The 21,114-nt window shown below is 36.7% G+C and overlaps 1 protein-coding gene across 1 annotated transcript in view; it reads right to left on the bottom strand.

Moving 5' to 3' along the window:
• Nucleotides 1-21,114, bottom strand: part of LOC100929651 (myosin-IIIb) — a 212,167-nt gene that overhangs the window by 36,373 nt on the left and 154,680 nt on the right. The window contains exon 6 of the mRNA XM_031961351.1: nt 3,134-3,292. Within this exon, the coding sequence (XP_031817211.1) occupies nt 3,134-3,292 (159 nt within the window). The remainder of the gene's footprint in view (nt 1-3,133; nt 3,293-21,114) is intronic.

Raw genomic sequence — 21,114 nt, forward strand, 5'->3', positions numbered from 1 at the left:
CTAACAGTACTTAGCAGAGTTGCAGGACTCTAAAGAGATGACGCATGCATACTCTACAAACTTTAAAACATTATATAAATGCCAGCTATTAATAGTACAAATAATCTTTAGAAACAGCCAGATGATTGCATCCTAGGTGCCTAACGAGGAAGAACGGGGTTCCAGTTCTGGTCTGTGACTTTGGGAAAATTATTTAACTTCTCATTGCTCTTGAGACAATTCTCTAAGTCAGCATATAAGCTGCAGAGAAGAGTCATTGATAGACTTTCTTTATCTAGGTCTTCCTAGTGATGTAAATTGTGCCCCCTTTAATCTTTGGGGAGAAGGGTGATTCTTGGGTTCTCAAACCTTCCCTGACTTCTAGAAGGGGCACACCCTTCTGTCCATAAGGGCAACACCCAGATAAGTAATCTCATTCAATTGGAAATCTAGGCCTGGGGCAGGGTCAACATTCTTTTGAGTGTTTCAAACTTCTAGTTAAGTAATCTCATTTAATTTTGAGTTGAATTGAAGCCCCAAGCCTCAGAAGGCTAGTAAAAGACAACTCTGAACCTTGAATCTTTGCAGGAGCCCTAATAGGATCTTGCCCACTGCTATATTCCTAATAGTGATGAGGTTCTGTGCAGAGTAGGGATTTGTGGGAACCCCCTTCTGGTCGGCACAGGTCCTTTGTAAGTGAATTTACAAACCTGAAAAGTTAGAGTGGCAAAAGAAGTTTATTATTAGAACTGAGAGTTGAGCTTTTTGCAGGCTGACTTTCTTAGTGGTGAGGTCCTGATAGAGAAGTAAAGATCTAGCAGAGAAATCCCAACAAAGAGGTGAATAAGGTAACGCTGAAAAGAGAATGTCTTTTCAGCAGGCAGAGGGTTACAGCTATGCCAAGGGAAGAGAGAGATTCCTTGGCATCATTAGGTCCTCTGCAAGGAATGAGCCCAAGTTGCCTCTTTTTATAATTGAAACTTTGGCTGGAGGCTGGAGGGGCAGTTTGAGTTAGAATCAGACAGAGATTTTTGGAATTGAATAGAAATTTTCCATTTGAATGAGTGAACCTGGACTAATCTCCAACTCAATAGAGTTGGATAGAAATCTGGATCTCCAGCTCTGGCTAAGTAAGAGTGGTCCTGGACTCAACTAGTCCAGGAATACCCACAGATAACAGAATGAAACTACTTTATCTTGATTCCCTGGGGCGGATCTCTCAGGGGAGAGCTTCTCTGAGGGAGCTTCCCAAGCTTTGCCTCCCAAAGTCCAAGGGAGAGAATGAGAGAGAATTTCAGGGCCCCCCTTATCATCAGGACCTTGCCCACTAAGAAGGTGGTCTTCCTAGCAAGCTGGCTTCTTGGTGTGAATAAATCTCATTCTTTGCTACAAACAACCTGCTTGTATTCAATGGGGGTTGCAAATTCTTTCGCAAAGCTGTTAGGGGCTCTTATCCTCAATTTTCGCATCTCATCACTAGCATACATGAAATCAGAGATAGAGTCTCCATCCCTATACCTATAATTGATACTAATAAAGATCTCTCTGTCCAAAGAAATTTGGATTTTCTAAGTGGGATCAAAGATTCTTGAATCTATAGTTAAGCCTCCCTTTTCTCTGTAAGAGGAAAGAAAAAAAAATAAGAAAAACTTAGAATTTTGAAGGTAGCACAAGAATTATAATAAGAATTAGAAATACTGAGGGAGAGTGAAGGTGAAATTTGCTCAGGTAATGGAAGCCAGGCTGGCAGCTATTTTTGTACAGATGATAAAGAAAAACACTCTGTATCTGAAGAGACAGCTGTCAGGTTTGAGAGAAAAAGGGACAAGCATACAGGGTTGAATGACCTTGTCAAGAAAGTCTGAAAAATCTTCTCTTCCAGCCTTTAAAATGTAACAGAAGAAGGTGGCTGATTAGCCTTGGATCATTTAAAATCTAGTTTTCTGGGCAAAACAAGGAAACCAAAAAGGGGAAATGAAAGAAATGAAGCCAAATGGGGCTCATTTGGTATTCTTAAGACCCCACATCAGCAGAAATTCTCTGGATTCACAATATAGTAGGTCAGATCTCTAGAAGAATGAACACTGAAAGTTAGAGAATGGAGAGGGAAGGGATAGAAAATAAAAGGATCAAAAACTGGGGACTGTCAAAATGGTATAAGATAGGAAGCTGCAACTATAGCTGCAGGAAAAGAGAAATCAGTAGGATACATTCCCATTGAAACTACTTCTCCCTGTCTTAGTATTCCTAGTCTCACAAGAAAATATTTGAAGTTTTTTGCTTATAATCAGTACAGTTCTTGGAGAATAAGCATATATTTCCATGACTTATGAATCATGACATCTCATTTTCTTCATCAACATTATTTGAAATGTTGTTTTAATAAAAATGGACAGAAGCTTATCTGCATCCAAGCAAATTGTACATCACCAAGTGATTGTTGAGGAAGGTATCCTCATTTGCATTTAAATTCACTTTTAAAAAAAGAGAAATTCTGCCACCTTCTGGACAAAAACCAGAGAACTATTTCTTAGCAATGAACAAAACATCTTTAAGTCATTTTGAATTAAATGAACATTCAATTTAAACATTCATTTTATCTTTTAAGAAAAGAGAGAAAGAGGAAGAATCATGGTTAAACATTTTAAAAGGACAGGAGCAAGAAATATCTGACTTATCTGAAATGCTAAACTATCTCTTAGGCATGTGTAATTAAGCAGAAAACAACCTTTAACTATATTACAGAAAAAGCCTTCCTTTTAGTTTTTAATCTTTTCCAAATTATTTCTCCTTGTACATTCATATTTGCAATTCAGCACTCATCCAAAGAGAGATTTTCACATGACCTACCAGTTACTTATTTCCTATAGTTACCTTTACTGGCAATACTTCTATGCATTGAATAAATATAAAAATAGAGTTAAATGGCCACCAGAGCAAGATGAGATTTCAGTTCTGATTGAATAGCTGTAAAAGCACAAATGGAAAGGCCTGCATTCATTCCCAGGGCTTGGAGCACTTAACTAAATGTAAATAAAACCCTCGAAAATGCAGAAGCATTATAGTTACATCATAATGGCTAGAAAATGAAGGCATTTGAAAAGATGCTTTAGGAATAATCACAGAGGCTTTAGGAAAATTTAGGGCATATTACCTGGATTTGACAACAGAGGCTAGGTGTGGTTTCTGCTCTCGAAGAAGCTTAGCCAATTGTTTCTGCAGAGCCAAATCCTTACCATGGGCTTCTTTAATAAATGGGTGCTCTAGGAGATGTGTGACGGATGGGCGCTTTTCAAAATCCTTAATAAGACACCTAGTTAAAAAATATTAACAAAAAACAACATTAGACATCCAGATTAGATACCCAGATTTGTGTTTAATGAAAGTATTTGAAAAAAGGCTTATTTCCTTAATAGTAGTTAAATATTTCACTCTCCATGGAAAATACTTTTTTTTTTAACTAATATCCAAAACAGGTAACATTTAATTTATTATCTACATTCATTCTTTAAAACAGAACAAATACCACTTGAGCTTTTTTTTTTTTAACAAATACAATTTGATGAGAATTAGCATTATTTTCAACTATTCAAAATATTCTGAACAATAAAATACATAGAATTTTTATTACTGAATTAAAGTTCCTTCAAATAAATGTTTTCAGTTAGAATCTAGTTGATCAGTTTACCCACTAGATTTCAGCCACAAAGAGAATGGAGTGCTGACCCTGAGTGCAAAGCCAAAATATAGGAAGAAGGTCTCCTTACTTGATGTTGGAAAATGCATTTAGGAGTCTCTTCTAGCAAAGAAACAAATCATTGCAGGGCAAAGTTCAACCCCTTGATTTCTAATGGACTTCTGAGGGCAGCCGATAAACCTGAGCTCTGAAAAATGACTGTCTGCAATATAATTCAGGTAAATTGGAATGAAATAATCCAAACCGGGAAGGAGGAGGGAAACCCTACTTTTATAAAATGGTGTTGCATCTAAGCTCCTCCTGTAGCTAATTGATATAACAACCTTTGTGTTTTACACTCACTATCTTTTTAAAAGAAGACAATGACTTAAAATTGTATGCTCTGTGCTATTAAAAATGATTTTGAAACAAGGAAATTTCTAGTGAGACCGACTCTGATGAATATCTTCTCTACTTATTATGGCACTTTCACATTGAATAGCTCTTATAATATATATGATTTTAAATACTTCAAGACTTAAACACATTGGTGTTTGGGATAAATAGTAGGTGCTATTCTGCAATATAAAGTTGCCTTAAGCTGTCTGGCATATCATCAGCATCTAAAAATATAAAGGTAGATGATGAAATTCATTGACAAATGATTAAATATCCTCTCATCTTGAATATTTTTGAGACCATTTAAGTACAGTCTTTACATTAATCCTTTACCATTAAATTTACAAAAGGTCTTAGTCTTTGCTGTGTTCACTAGAATTGAAAGATACTCCATCAATTTCTCTGCTGGTCACTTCTACAATTGATCAAGGGGAGGAAAGTTTTGTCGTTTTTTTCTCCTCCCTATCTGTAATAGCTTTCAGCTAGGAAAACTAACAGAACCTAGATTATCTCCATTCTGCTGACTATGGGACTATAAATACCACCCCTGGCCCTTACTGAGAAAGAAATCAATCATTTGACTTTTACAGATGGGGAGGAAGGTGTTAAGGAAGAGGGGCCTTTTTTTTATAATGTGTGTGTGTGTGTGTGTGTGTGTGTGTGTGTGTGTGTGTATGTGGTTGTTTTGGGGGAAAATTTTCAGTTTGAATCTCCTCTAAATTCTTTTTAGATCTGCCTGCTGTGTATATGTCGTATACAACAATGCTTCAAGGAACCATTATTTCATGAGTATGGTTACACAGATTGCAATCTCATTGGAATCTGGGTTTCAAGAGTGAATGTAGATGAAAAATCCATCAGTCTGTGATCAAATTGATGATGAGCTTCTCTTAAATGGGTTGCTCATTGAATGACAGAGCAACAGTCCAATTTGTTATGGATTCAGGATTGAGAATGGGCTCATTCTCAAGGCTTTTCAAACTGGGATTATTTGCCAGAGTTTGGGTCTTCCTTAATCTTGGTGCCCTCCCTCGGATATTACCTCCAATAGATCCTGTCTATAGCTCCTTTGTATATAGTTGTTTGCATGTTTTCTCCCACATAGACAGTGAGCCCCTTGAGAGCAGTAACTGTTTTTTGCTTTTCTTTGTATACCCAATGCTTAGCAGTGCCTGACATGAGGTAGGCACTTAATAAACCTTGTTGACTTGATTTAACGTGTGCTCTCTTGGGGGGAAAGCCTTGGAGAACTCAAAGGTATCTTTGCCCATAAGAGGAAGGGTTTTTAATGGAGACCATGTGAAAATGAAGGTGGAAATTCAGGCATATTCTTAATACCTGGAAAAGTTTAGTAAGGCCTGGACCAGTGATTTCATTAGTGTATTCAAGTGAAGTAACTCTCCTTACAAATGAAGGTCTATTCCTTTTTTTGCAATTTATAGTCTTAGAAAGCTGCCTAGATCACTGACTTGTCTTGACACAACCTATTAAGTGTCAGACGCAGAATCTGAACTCATATCTTTGTGACTGAGCCCAGTTCTCTAGTTACAAAATATTTGTGTTCAAGTTTCTATGAGAGAGATCACTAGCAGTTGAAGGAAATAAAGAAAAGCTTCTCTAGAAGATGGTGTCTGAATTGTGTCTCAAAGAAAGGGGACTCCACATAATGATGGTAAGCATGGTGAATGGCTTGCACAAAGGCATAGGGATGGAAGATGATAAATACTGTGAAGGAGGAACACAGAGAGAAGCAGTTTAAAGACTTTGCAGCTTTAATGTCCACTGCTTTAACAAAGCTTTTCTCTTGGAGTACATTAAGATATGATATTTGGTCATTGTGTCTGTCTTCATGGTTTCTAGATGAGTCTGAGGTTGGAGAAAAGACAATTTCAATCACAGCATGGAAAAGAAAGAAACAAAAGGAAGCTTCATTCTCTTCTGGGTCTGTGCCATAGGACCATGGCCAACTACCATGTGACGAGAGCTATTTCATTCTTCAGTAACTATCCTTCTTGGATAGGCCTGAATTCTATTCTTAGGGTATTTTGGTATAGTTCCAGGATGCAGTCAAAAATTATTATATATTATTTTAAACTTCTAAAAATTTCATGAAAAGCAATTGCCACTACCATGATTTTAAAAGAGGAAGCTATTTCTCAATACCCTCTCTCCTCATAAAACAAGTAAACAATCCTGGGAATAGGAAAGAGGTCTTGTGGATGAACAGAGAATCATGAACGTAGAAGTATTAGGGAACTTCAGAGACCATCTAGTCCAACTATTTCATTTTACATATGAAAACTGAGGTTCAAGAAAACTAATTTGGATCAGAAGATTTGAACCAAGATCTTTTAGAGCAATTTCCATACTGTTTTCTTCCCTCTAAAACAGGGGGAAAAAGCCAGAGAAAAGTCCATCAATTGGGGGCCACTTAAAGATCTAGGAAAGGAAGAGAACTGACAAAATCTTCTTCCCTTTATACATAGGGACCACAACCAAGAGTTATAGTTTAGCTTTACTAGGTTTGCATGCTCAGGAGAATGATGATAATGGTGGTGGTGGTGATGATGATAATTAGAATTTATACAGTGCTTGAAGGTTTACAAAGTATTTTTAGAAATTTCATTTTATTTTTATTTCTCTTAAAAATGCTAGGAAGTCAGTACTATTATAACCTCTATTTTACAGATAAGCAAACTATGTAAGACAAAGGTAAGGTGACTTTCCCAGGGTCACACAGCTAGTAACTGTTTGAGGTCACCTTTGAACTCAGGTCTTCCTGATTCCAGGCCCAGCAGTCTTCCACTATACTACCTAACTGCCACTGTGGAGGAAAGAATTGCTTCTTGTGAGAGAGTTGAACCATTAGAGCTATAAAGTAAGAGCTAAATGTCTAAAAGACACAAAATAGAATTTTCATGGGCATGTCCAGTGGTGCTGAAGATTCATTTCTTGAAAGCTATAAAGACATCAAGCCTTTAGACTCTAGCTAAGAATTCTTAATATTCTTGTAGGATAATATATCCATATAGAAATAGGAAGCAATTTGTCATTTTTCTGTTACTATTAATATTTGTCATTGTTTATTCATGTCTGACTCTTCATGACCTTATTTAGAGCTTTCTTGGCAGAGATACTTGGTGGTTTGTCATTTCCTTCTCTATCTCATTTACAGATGAGGATATGGAAGCAATTAATTGACTTGCCCAGGATTACACAGCTACTAAGTGTCTGAGGCTGAATTTGAACTCAATTCTTCCTGACTTTAGGCCTACACCATTTAGCTGTTTCTATTATTAATAATAATAATTTTCATTTTTAAAAACTTCATAAGATTCATAGAGTATTTCCCTCACAATATTGCAAAGTAGGTAATGCAGATATTATTTTTCCCTTTTTATAACTGGAGCAACTGAAGTGCAGGGACTGACTTGTAGACACCCTACTAGTAAGTTTCAGAGTTAGAATTTGAGCCCAAGTCCAATGTTCTTTTCAAACACTTCATCACATGGCTTCCCAGTTAACAAAGAGACAAGAAGATATATACTCTGTTAGGAATAACTGTTCAAAGATGAAGATGGACACTGGACATTAATTAGGAGATAGTCTAAAATTTCAAAATATCATTTTATTTCCTATTATTCATTCCCCCCAAATTCCTTGAGTTCCTTCTATGTGATGGCACTAGACAAAGCTAAAAATGTGGAGGGGATACCTTATGCTCTTGAGTAACTTAAAAGGCCTAAACACATGAAATACCTGGAGGAGAAAATGCGAGCTTATTGCATTTATCTATAGTTATCTATCTATCTATCTATCTATCTATCTTTCTATCTACCTACCTACCTACCTATCATCTATCTATCTATCTGTCTGTCTGTCTGTCTGTCTATGGCAAAGCAAGTAATACAGGCTGGATTCAATCAGAAAAGATGAATCATGATCTGAGTCTGGATCTGGATCTGGAAAGATCTGGAAATTATGAATATGGGAACAACATGATCATATGCCCAGCAAGGGAACTGTGGAAGATATATGTATGTGTATGTATGTATGTATATATATATATATATATATATATATATACTTGGGATGGTAGAGACTGTCTTGGCTCTAATCATTCAGGCAGTAATTTGCCTTTGCTTCTAAAGTCACCTCCTTAGAAGAGCCCAGAGCTCAATTTTTTTAGGTCCTTTTACCATATTAATTAAGGCTATCCCTTTCCCCTCATTAACAGCAATACTGTTACTGTTGCTGCTAGTTTGAATTCATACAGCTATTCTTTGGAGAAGCACTTCCTATGAGAAAATAGTCAGCCATCTTCATCAACTGCCAACTAATTGATACTCTAATGTTAGCTAGGGACTAGCTATGGTTGATGAATTAGGCCACACTGAGAAAGAGATAGGAGGCATCATGCACAAGGCAAGTTGAATCATGCTAATGGAGACAGCACAGGTCCTTGAACCCAAGAACTTTTGGAATAGCAAAGCTTCCAGGCCAGTGCACTTAACTCTCATTTTAAGAAGCAGGCCCTGTGGAGAAGAAGCCTGGCAACTGCTCCTGCAGGTACTATAGCCACAGCTACCAAAGCCTACAATAGACAGTTTTTGCTTTCAGAGTTCTTGGCTCTATTAGATGCTTCAACATCAGAAACTGGTATCAGTGGAAATGACATTAAAGAAGAGATAGTAACATCTTCCTTGCCACTTTACCCTTAAAGACTCTGGGACTTTTCCATTTGATTTGCAGTTGAAAAATTCTACCTGTGTTGTCTTTTCCATCAGAACATGAGCATCTTGAAAACAGGGACTGTCTTAACTTTTTTATTTCTATTTCCAGCCTTAGCACATTGCTTTGGCTATAGTAAGCACTTAATAAATGCTTCCTTCCTTCATTCAGTACTTTAAGGTTTATAAAGTATTTTACTTATATTATCTCATTGAATTTTCACAATAAGCTTGAGAAGTTGGTATTATTGTCTCCATTTTACTGATGAAGTTGAAACTGAGAGAGGTTAAGTCACTTGCCCAATATTTTACAACCTGTAAATATCTAGGCAACATTTTGAATTCAGGTCTTCTTGATTCCAGGTCCAGCTATGTCACCTCCAGAGACAGTATAAATTGATGACAGAAAACCTGTACACATTCTTCATTTCTTCCATATCTACCTGCTGGAGGATGGGAAGAATGATTTAATGGGGGTGAGGGTAGGGTAAAGAGAGAAATAATAGATCTTCAGCATTCCTAGAAATATGTTTCAAGTTGATAGCATGGGAGATAGTCCACAAAAGATGTATGGGCAAACTTGTCTGGTGTCTTGTGTGAGACTGTAGAAATGATGAAACACCCATACACTTTAAATTTCCTTGCTAAAGAAGGAATGGCACATAACAGACTAGGTTTGGGGGACACAAGGTTTCCTTTTACATATTTTCACATTTAAATATGACCAGATTTTCTTCCAAGATGTTGACTGCCTAAAGGTATCTCTGACAAATGTTTATCTCTTGCAATGCAAAAAGGGTGTCACCTAGTGTGAGGCACATTGCTAAAGAAATGGCAAAATATATTCTCTGTGGGTGCCAGCTCTCTCTTCTGACTGAGGTGAAACACCAAAGAGACAACGCTCATGTTGCTGTCATCTCTCCTGAGATGCCTGTAGAAAACAGCTTATGCAAAAAAGTAATGCTTTCTGAACCAAGGGAATGCTATGATCAAAGCTATTTTTTCCTCCTTAGCTATTCAACTGGACTCTCTTCTAAGGAGAGATAGAACAAGGAATTCATTAAGTGATGACAACACCTCTCAAGTTGAAAGTAATGTGCTCCTTTCCCCTTTGCCATCTTATTGCTCCCACTGTGATTTAGACCCATTCTTTAACTTCAGTTGATTGATGGAAATCTCTGCCCTAAAGTCTCTGTGGTTCCATTTGAAAGCAAGGTGCATAATGGTTAATTAACACACTGGATCTGGAGACAGAAAGACCTGAATCTTGCCTCAAATATCTATCATCTGTATGATGTTGGACAAGTTACTTAATGTCTCTGAACCCCACTGTAAAATGACAATAATAATAATAGCCGCTATCTCGAGGATCAAATGAGAACAGTGTGAAAATTATTTTTCAAACCTTAAAGTTCCATGAATGTCATTGATTGTTAAAATAATTTACAGTGCCAGGCTTCAGAAAAACTAATATTAAGATTATAGTTTGTTATAGCTATAAGGGACTTGTTTGTAATCATGTTCCCATTCATATTTGGTACCATCCCTTCATGGTGTGATATATACTCCTGGGAATGACAAGCACATGGCAGACTGCTTGAACGAGGAAAAATAAGAGAGGAAGCGAGAGACACAAATACACACTGGCCTTGATGAAAGTCAATCTATTACCTCATTTGAATTTCTAGTACCTTCCATCATGCTTTCCTGGCTGAAAATTAATTCTCGGAATTCATTAGTGTCACCACATTAAACACAGGTTGCAGCCATTTGCTGCTCTCTCACAGCCTGGCTCCTAAGCACCATTTCCACTTTCCCATAATTACCAGCGCACACACACACACACACACACACACACACACACAAATCCAAAGCATTTTATTAGCAAGGACCACACAGACACTTCCTTGCAGAAGGAGCCAATGGTAACCCTGCGTCTCCTGGCTCCAATATGATAACATTGTTGAAGAAATGGCAATTCTATCCATGTAAACTGCCATTTTGTTGCAAAAAAATCAGATGCCTAAGAGAAGGGGAGCAGGATTGGGGCAGAGATGAGGGAGGAAGTGATTTATCAGGAATCAAATGAAATAGGAACATTTAACCAAGAAAAAAAGATGAAACTGCTGAGGAATGCAATAAGAGAATAATAGTAAAACCCCTCATTTATTAAGTACGTGGGGGAAGGTGGATAAGACTCAAGATTCCTGCCTTTTTTTTCATTTTCTTTCTGCTTCTCCTACTGAAAGCTTCTTAGCATTCTAAAATATCCCCATTCATACTAAGAAGAAACATTACTTCTATATTATTGTATTATATGAAGCTCCAGCTCCAGTGATCATCAAATAGAAATGGGAGAAGACCTACTCATTAAGGGGAGAATGTCCTCCACAGTCTACACTCACCCTGTCTCCTTCGTATAACAGTTTACAATATCTTCTCTTGCAAGGGAAATATCCTTTCTGGCGGGTAGGACTAAACCATATATAGGTGTTTTCATAGCTACCCTGAAAAGACAGAATCAGTGGCCTATGTGTGAGCAAAAAGCTGTCAGCCCAAGGGACTAATGAATAAAAATTAATCAGTTGGTTTTAAAAAATTAATTATTTGCAATTAGCATTTTCCCTCTTTCTCACCCTCCCAACTAAAGAGTAAACCTTATAACAAATATGTTCAGGAAAACAAATAAACAAAAATGCTATGTTTTGGCTCTGTTGGCTATTTCCAAAAATGCATGTCTCTCTCTCAGAAAGTGAGCAGTTTTCTTCCCCACAGTTACACCAGAAACATAGTTGAACATTGTACCAGAGTTCTTAAGACTTTCAGAAGTGTGCATTTTTACAAAGTTAGTGTTATAGTATGAATTGTTCACCTAATTCTGCCCATTTCGCTATGCATCTACTCATACAAATCTTTCAAATATCCCCTTTGTCATTTTTATGATACAATAAGCATTTTATTACATTACTGTGCTATAATTTAGTCATTTTGATGTGAACCCCTTAATTTCCAATTCTTTGGCACCACAAAAAATTTTATAAATATTTTAATATGAATCGTTTACCTTTTCCTACTATTTCCTAATTTTTTTTAACAATTTAAGCAATATTGCTTTATGAAGTTGTGATTTTCCTAAGCTTATATAAGTAGTAGTAACTGCCAAGTTGAGGTTTAGCCCCAGGTCCTCTGAATCCATTGTTTTTCCTTCCTTGATCTCTTTGGAATAAGGACTAGTAGAGGTATCACTGAGTCACAAGGTATTAACAATTTAATGACTTCTATGGCACAGTTTCAAAATGATTACCAGAATAGTTAGACTAATTCACAATTCTACCAACAATTCATTAATGTGTCTGTTTTCTCAAAGTTCTCAAAGCTCCTCCAACATTTGTCATTTCTTTTTTTTTTTCTTTTTTTTTTTTTTTTTGGTCAACTTTGCAATTTGATGCACATGAAGTAGAATTCCTTTTAATCTGAATTTCTTAAATTATTAGTGATTTGGACAATTTTTTTCAATATGACTACACGAGCTTCAATTTTTCCCCCCTTGAAAATTTATTAGGTGATTAATATTGAAAACCAAAGGATTCCTTTGTGGTACAATGCCCTTTCAGAGTGCATATTCCAGGATCCTAGAAGCTCTGTCTGCAAAAGTATTATAACTTCTTACATAATCACAATTGAAAGAGTAGAAAAAGGCTCAGAAGCCAGACAGATGTCATAGTGAAGAGAGTCCTGGATCTAAAGTCAGGAAGATCTGAGTGCAAATTCTTAGATAAATACCATCCCTGAACAATTCACTTAATTTCTTCCTGCCTCAATTTCCTCATCTGTAAAATGGGGGTAATAAACTGAGATAATATTTGTAAAGCACTTTGCAAGCCTTAAAGTACTACTTAAATGATAGTTATTAATGTTTTTATGTTGTTTTCAAGGACTGCCTTCTCTAGGTAGAGAGTAGAAACATAAGCACAAAAGCTAGAGAAGTATATATAGCATGGTTATAAGTACAGATGGCAGTCGTCAATCTTTGCTAAGACACAAGGGATACCAAATCAACATAACAATATGAAACAATGTGTTAGAGAACTTGTTGTCATCTAAGAATTTAATCCGATTTGGAGGGAGTATGGAACTATGGGGAAAAGACAGGCTATAGTTACAGGACTATATATTTAATAGTTTAAATCCTCCCTCTTCCATTTACTCATTTCATGTGACACTGGGCAAATCACTTAACTTCTCCAAGACTCAGATTCTCATGCTGTTGGACTTTTATAGCTTTTACTATCCCTTTGATTTGTAGAATTATGATCATATGATTCTGAGTATATTCTCCAAAAGAGACTAGAACAGTAGTCAGAGAATGGGGTGTAGGGTCAGCAGAACTGGATTGAGACCCTACCTCTGTCACTTATTATTTAGGTGACATCAGACAAGTCATTTCCATTCTTTGGACCTCAGCTTCCTCCTCTATAAAATGAGAGTATTGGACTAGAGGACCTTTAATATAAGCTCCAGCTCTAAAATCTATTATTCTATGATCCTGGGAACTGGATAGGAATACAAAAGGCAAACCAATCAGAACTGAATGATCTGGGTGCACTAGGGAAAACACGAGGATTGTATTAGAGCTAGAGAGAAAACAGAGTGTCAAGAATATAAATTCCTGAGGTTTGAAATCAGGAAAATACCTTGAGGCCCAGACAGGACACAGCATCCAAGATGCAATTGTCTCTTTCTCTGTTCTTGCTAACAGAGATGGGTCATATATTCAGACATGAGTCTAGGTAGACAGGTCTGGGAGTCATTTTCATCAGCAGTCCCATTCTCAGCAATATAACTAATTTGGACCATTTTCTCCACTTCCTTCTTTTGACAGACAGACACAAAATGTCACCTCTCTTTACTCACAGTTTTCTCTTTTCCTCTGTGAACACAAAGACTATGGGCATCTTTTGTCCTAGAGATTAAGGCCTTATAAGTATTGTTTATTTTATTTCTTTTTGTTTGGATTTTGTTTTGTTTTGTTTTGTTCAGCATCTGGTGAATCCTATAGATCCTTTCTCAGAATGTTTGTTGCCTACATTCATATTTGAAGGAATACTAAATTTTAGTTAGAGGGAAATAAAAATAAAGACATATATTCTTCTTCATTCAAGTTAATGGACTCCCGACATCTGTTTTTTTTTTTTGCAATCTGTGGACCTCAGGTTAAGAACTGCTAACCTAGAAAGAGGCACATAAATTCACAGGAGCCCCAGTGGGAACAGAAAAGTTGATATTGAAAAGGATCATTACTTCAAATTATATAGTCCTTCATAGGCATACACACTGCAAAAAAATAGGAGCCCACTGCATCCACCTTTTAGAAAACTTGGTTTTTCAGGTTGCAATCAAATAGATCACCAGCATCAAAGGATGCTCTCATGCTGTTATGTTGATTAATAGAACCCTAGGCTACCTGCTTTTAGTGAGGACAGTAGCTTAGGAGTTACTATGTCCCAGCTGCGCCATACACACATTTGTTTTCAGTGGACACTTTTGTTTCTTCCAGCATGCGCCCAACTGTAATGCCCATCTCTCTTGACAGCACCCTGTGTGGGCAGGGCTTTAGATGAGCACATGAAAAGTTATTTATACTAGGACAAAGCACATTTGTTCTGGGGACATGGGACATGTCCTTATTATCAACTACAAACTAACATCTCTTCTAGCTGCTGGCAGACAAGAAAAAACTTTAAGAAGGTGATATCTGAGAGACTTTCAAATAGCTTGAGGTCAACATAGAAAACCTGAGACCTAAATAGGGCATGGTATTGTTCTAGAGATCAGTGGTGTCAAGAAGTTAATTCAGCTTGGGAATGGAGATGATAGAGATCTAAAAAAAAGAATTATAGTCAAGGTCTATAATCCAACAGGTAAGGAGAGAGGATTTTTTTGCAGGGGAGGGAGACTTTTTATGAACTGTGTAACTATTTTCTCCATGTAGAAATGTGGTCTTCAACCACAGAATCTGTCAGCCGGAGATAGAGACATTTCTATTTTAGGCTTTATTCTAGGGTTTCTCTGAAAAAAAGGTGGGAGAGTAAAAAAAAGTACTCAGTGTACAAATACAAATTGAGTTCAGGACAGGAAATTTATTCTTACTTGGAGTGAGTCAAAATAAACCAAGAAAATCATAACACACATGACAGAATGACCACAATAATTCAATAGCTCATACATCACCACTAATATTGTCAGTTGGAAGGCCAATATCCAAATCTCAATGGGACATGGATTTATTTTTGCAAAGCTGATAATTAGTCATTTTATATTTGAGTTCTATTAAACATTACCCCTCCTCCAACCCTAATCTTCCCTCTGTTGGTCTTTCTTGGATTATCCTCTTCTCCTGGAACCAATCTACTTCTGCTGCTATTTAAACACACTCTCCCACTTCTTGGATTTTAGGGAAGGGATCATTGTCAGTTCCTGTCACTTCAATCTCTCTAGACCTTTTGAAGTTGACAAGGTTAATGAAGGAAGGAAAAAAGGAGACAAAGGCAGCCAGGGAACAATACTTGTTGGTTTCAATGCTGGAGAATTGAGCTGTAGACTCAATTCTATTTGGAAATCATAGTCTTTTATCATCATTAAATTAAGGTACAAAAAAAACATTCCTTCACTCCTAGCTAACGTCACATATTATCAAATAGGAAGTTGTAGCTGAGAGAAGTGCTAGCCAAAACTTGTTTTCTTTTAAAATATTTGGAATTTTGGAGGACAGAATGAATTTGGAGTGCTAAGAAGGAGGAGGATCAGGTAACTAAGTGGCAGAGTAAATAGAGCATTAGAACTAGAGTCAGAAAACCTGAATTTAAATCTGACCTCAGATACTTAAAAGCTGTGTGACCTTGAACAAGTCATTTGACCTCTGCTTGCCTCAATTTCTTCATCTGTAAAATGGGGATAACAATAGCATTTATTCTCTCTTCCTGAGTAGTCACTGGAAATGAGACATTTCATCTTTGACCAGTCTTGTAGTGGCTGTCCTGTTTCCCTTCACTCTTCCATTAAGGACTCAGGCTGATTCTGAGGTCCTCCAGAAGGGTCTTGGTTTCAGCAGGATAGACACCAAGAGAATGGACAAGAATAGAGTCCAAAATTTTTATTGTCTTTTACACAGTCTGTGTCTGTCCTAGTATGACCCAGTCTCCTCTAGCAGTCAGACCATCTGCCATTCTCAACCAGTCTCCTTCTGAGTCTGACTTTGTCCCCAGTTTAAATACCCCATTACAATTATATCATTATACTATATTAAGTATGTGTGAACTAGAGAACCATTACATCACCATGCTAAGTACTAAGTATATGTATACTAGAGAATCATCATCTCATCAATTCCACTGAGTTAACACCTTGTTTCAAGTATACTTCTCCAAAGTTCTGCTCTCTACAACTTATCTTCCAGGGTTATTATGAGGAACAAATAAGATAACAATTGTAAATCTCTCAGCACAAATTCCTGGCATACCATTAGCATTACAGAAATATTATCTATTATTTATTTATTAGTAGCAAATCATATGATCATATATTTGGAACTAGAAGGGGTTTTAAAGATCATCCAGATCAATATCTTCATTTTATTAATGGGGTTCTTAAAATCCTGAGAAGGACTTGTCCAAGGTCACATGGAAAATAAATGACAGAGGCACAAGCCTTCTCCCTTTAAATTCTGTGCTTATTCCATTGTATGTTGTTATCTCTGTGATGAGTCCATTTTTAGACATGTTGAATTGGAAGTCCCAGAGGAATTGTCCATCAGGAAGTTGGAGATGTGGGAATATAGTTCAGGGGAAAGATTAGGATATAAACATTTAAGAGTTTCCTGCAGTGAGGTGGATTGAATTCATCAGACCAGAAGAGATCACCATGAAAAAAGAGTATAGAGAAGATAAGAGGGCCTGGGAGAATACCCATGTGGGTGCCAAAGCTTGAGGATAAGAGGAGGCTAGAAAATAATTAAACAAATAGGAAAAGAATTCAGGAAAGGAGTTGTGTCATGTAAGCCAAATGATGAAAGAACATGTAGGAGAAGGAAGTGAATGAATGCAATGAATGCTGCAGAAGGGTCAAGAAAAAATGAAGAAAATTCTATTGAACTGGTTATTAAGGGGGTCATTGGTAGTATTAAGTTGGTGAGGAAGTCAGATTTCAAAAGGTTAAAGAGTAAGTTCTTGGCAGGGAAATAGTAGCAGTGAATGAAGACTGGCCCTCTCCATTCTTTTTGATCTATATCTTGTATCTGATGGGGACCCAGATAGCTCTGGAGGGGAAAACGAGGCAAGTGACAACATAGTCCTCCTTCATTTAAATCTAATTCATTTATATTATTGTTCTGTAAGAAATGACCAACAGGATGATGTCAGAATTAAGGGGATCATTGGTAGTATTAAGTTGGTGAGGAAGTCAGATTTCAAAAGGTTAAAGAGTAAGTTCTTGGCAGGGAAATAGTAGCAGTGAATGAAGACTGGGCCTCTCCATTCTTTTTGATCTATATCTTGTATCTGATGGGGACCCAGATAGCTCTGGAGGGGAAAACGAGGCAAGTGACAACATAGTCCTCCTTCATTTAAATCTAATTCATTTATATTATTGTTCTGTAAGAAATGACCAACAGGATGATGTCAGAAAGGCCTGGAAAGACTTACATGAACTGATGCTGAGTGAAATGAGCAGGACCAGGAGATCATGTGCTTCAACAATACTATATGATGATCAATACTGATGGAGGTGACCAACTCCAGCAATGAGATGAACTAATCAGTTCCAATGGAGCAGGGATGAATTGAACCAACTACACCCAGCGAAAGAACTCTGGGAGATGACTAAGAACCATTACATAGAATTCCCAATCCCTCTATTTTTGTCCACCTGCATTTTTTATTTCCTTCACAGGCTAATTGTACACTATTTCAGAGTCTGATTCTTTTTGTACAGCAAAATAACTGTTTTGACATGTAGAGTTATTTTGTATTTAATTTATACTTTAACATATTTAACATGTATTGGTCATCCTGCCATCTGGGGGAGGGGGGAGGGAGAAGGAGGGGAAAAATTGGAATAAAAGGTTTGGCAATTGTCAATGCTGAAAAATTACCCATGCCTATAACTTCTAAATAAAAAGCTATAATAAATTTTTTTAAAATAGATCTAATTCACTTCATGTCATAGCATCACCTCTATGAAGTCATGGTCCTCTTTGAGAATGAAGGACAAAGAATAACATCTATTTTTTTGTATTTTAGAAGTGAAAAAGACTACAAAAATAATATTATTTTGAAGTCTGTGGAGGAGGATAAGGGAATGTTGGTTTAGAATAACGTAGATCTTTTAAGTTGCAGGTTAGGATCCCATAGCTAGGCAGTAATTGCAGATAAGACAGGTAATGGTTGATGAATCAAGCTTCTAAAAGAGCTGGGAGAATAGGAGATCAAATCACAAGTGGCAGGGTTATGATTTCCAAGGAGAAAGGCCATGCCATTTTCTCAGCATAGAGCAAAAGATGAAGGATAGATGCAAATGGGAAGAAAGGATATGAAGGAGCTCATGTTGGATAGTTTTAATCTTCTCAGGAAAATATAAGGTAAGGTATGATAGAAAAGGGCCTAGGGAAGAGTTGGGTGATTGAAAATTGAAGATAAAGTTTGAAATGCTTGTGTCTGGTAATTAACAAACATTCAGGGCTGAGCAACAACTTATTTTTTTTAAAAGAAACAAATAAACAAACTTTAGAGCTAGACAATTTACCAAAACTTCTGCAATTTTAGTTCCATCATCAGAATCCTTCGGCATTACTATTTTTGAAAGTCTGGCTAATTTCCTTGATTTAAAATCAATTTCAATTTTAACAAACAATAATGGTCTGCTTCACAGTCCAGGCTCAAGTACCTGGAGGGCATGAATTCTAATTCCACTTCAGACACAACTTGCCCTCTTAGACTAAACAAATCCACAACCCTCTTTATTTCTTAATTATCTGCCTCATTCAATCCTTTTATATCTGATTAGAACAAAATAATTGATTTCAACCTCAAAGCCTACTATGTGCCAAATAATATGAAAGACACCTGAGTAGGAAAAGATCTAACACATGTCCTTTAGAGTAATTAAGATCTTAAAATGAGCTTCTAATAAGATAAAATCTGTTCATGTAAAATAATGAAAGAAAGACATGAGGCAGAATAAAATCAAGTACCAAATATGAGGTTCAAAACAGCAAGGGAAATGTGCTCTTTTGTAGAACCTAGTTCCTGACTTTGGAAGTTTATAAAATCAAACCAATCACCTATATAAGTCACTGTTCTTTTGGAACTAACTGATCCCTTTAACTAATTCGTTCACCTAATTTTGAGTTTTCACAGAATGAACTAGTGATATTAATTACATAATAAAGTGTCTATGAGACAAGCAAAGCAAATGAAGAATGTTTCCAAAGATTGTTGGGAAAAAATATTAAGGCAACAATGGCCTCAATTAGAATACTAGAAGCAGCAATATCATTTACAGTATAATTGGAGTAACAGATAACATTGAGATATAGCCATTTCCCCAGTATTTTTGCTAATGCTGTTTGGTTGGCAATCCAACTCTCTCTAAGGAATGTTTCATTTTCTCTGTGGGTCCTGGGGTATGAGAATACTCATTAACTGTATTCCAAGAAGTTTTTCTATTTACAAAGTATTTAACCCATGTAAAAATTACCATACAATCGATTAGTACCTACTATGAATCAGACATTGTGTGAAGGACCATGTTACATCAATAAATATGGGACAATCCTTGCCTACAAGATGGTGTATATATGTAAGTATATCTAAGATATGTGTATGTTTGTATATATATACATATATATATATGTATATATATATACACAAACTAGAAACTAGTTTATGGAAGATGGATTCTGGGGCTAGGTGAATAACAACAACAACAAAAAAACTTCCTTTAAAAGATGGTACTAGAGATGAGTTTTCGAGGAAACTAGAGATTATACCAGGGATGGAAGAAGGGGGTTCCAAGAATGAAGGACAGTTAGTGCAAAGTCACAAAGGGAAAATGGAATGTTTTGTGAAAGACAGATAGAAGACCACTCTGGCAAGGTTGGAAAGCAAGAACTTAGTAGATGCTTTTTGATAAGGATAAATGCATCTCTATTGTGCTTTAAGTTTTACAACGTACTTTGTTGTCATCTGAGCATTTCAGTCATATCTGACTCTTCATGATTTCATTTTAGGTTTTCTTAGCAAAGATACTGCAATAATTTGCCATTTTCTTCTCCAGTTTATTTTACAGATGAGGAAACTGAGGCAAATGAATTGGGTTACATATCCAGTAATTGTCTGAATTCAGATTTGACCTCAGAAAAATGAGTCTTCCTGACTCCAGGCCAGCATTCTACCCACTGTGCCACCTAACTGCCCTGTGAAGTACTTCACATACATTAATTTAAACCTTTTGCAACCTGGGAGAGATTAAATGATTTGTCATGGTCACAGTGTCAGAGGTGGAATATGAAGATCAGTCTTTTAGACTACAAGTCTACCATCATCCTGATTCCACTAGATTACCTCTTAGTATTGTAAAAGCAAAGCTTATCTAAGCAAGTTCTCTATAACATTTGACTAAACTATGTGATTGATCAAATAGTACAAAGAGCTAAAGGCTTGACTGAAATTTGAATTTTAATACTTTTTCTAGCTCCAGTTACAGCACACAGAAGGACATTATTCTCAAATTCCCACCAAGATGATCACTAGGAAATCCTTTTGGTGATCTTCTCAGCAGAATGCTTGGAATGGAAAAAACCATGATACCTGAGCTATTCTCCAGAGAAATGGTTTCCTTTCTGCCTAGAAGGAAGCTGCAGTACCAGAAGGGAAAGCTGCTACCCTCTGCTTTCAGACCAAGAAATGAAAATTTGCTCCCTAGGGATGCCAATCACCTGGTGCCTTTCACAAGCACTAAATTTTCTTAAAATATTTTTCTTTTTTAGAAAAGGAAGTGAATAAGACACTAACTGCCAACGGGAGCTTGGGGACTCCTTAACACTCAATCATTGACATGATGGAGCAGAACAGCTCCATCTATTATATCAAAGTCTCATCAGAGACTTTAATCCTTTCTGAAAGGAAATCTCAGCCTGGAGACTTTAATTTAGCGAATAATGGGGATTCTGATTAACCACTGCAAGGAGAACTGTTCTGAAGACAGACATCATGGGTAATGAATGCTCTGCAAGAGAGTGGACAAAAAAGAGAGAAAAAAATTCCTATTACGCCA

Source organism: Sarcophilus harrisii, chromosome 3 (genome assembly GCF_902635505.1).
Source record: "Sarcophilus harrisii chromosome 3, mSarHar1.11, whole genome shotgun sequence".
Taxonomy (NCBI): Eukaryota; Metazoa; Chordata; class Mammalia; order Dasyuromorphia; family Dasyuridae; genus Sarcophilus; species Sarcophilus harrisii.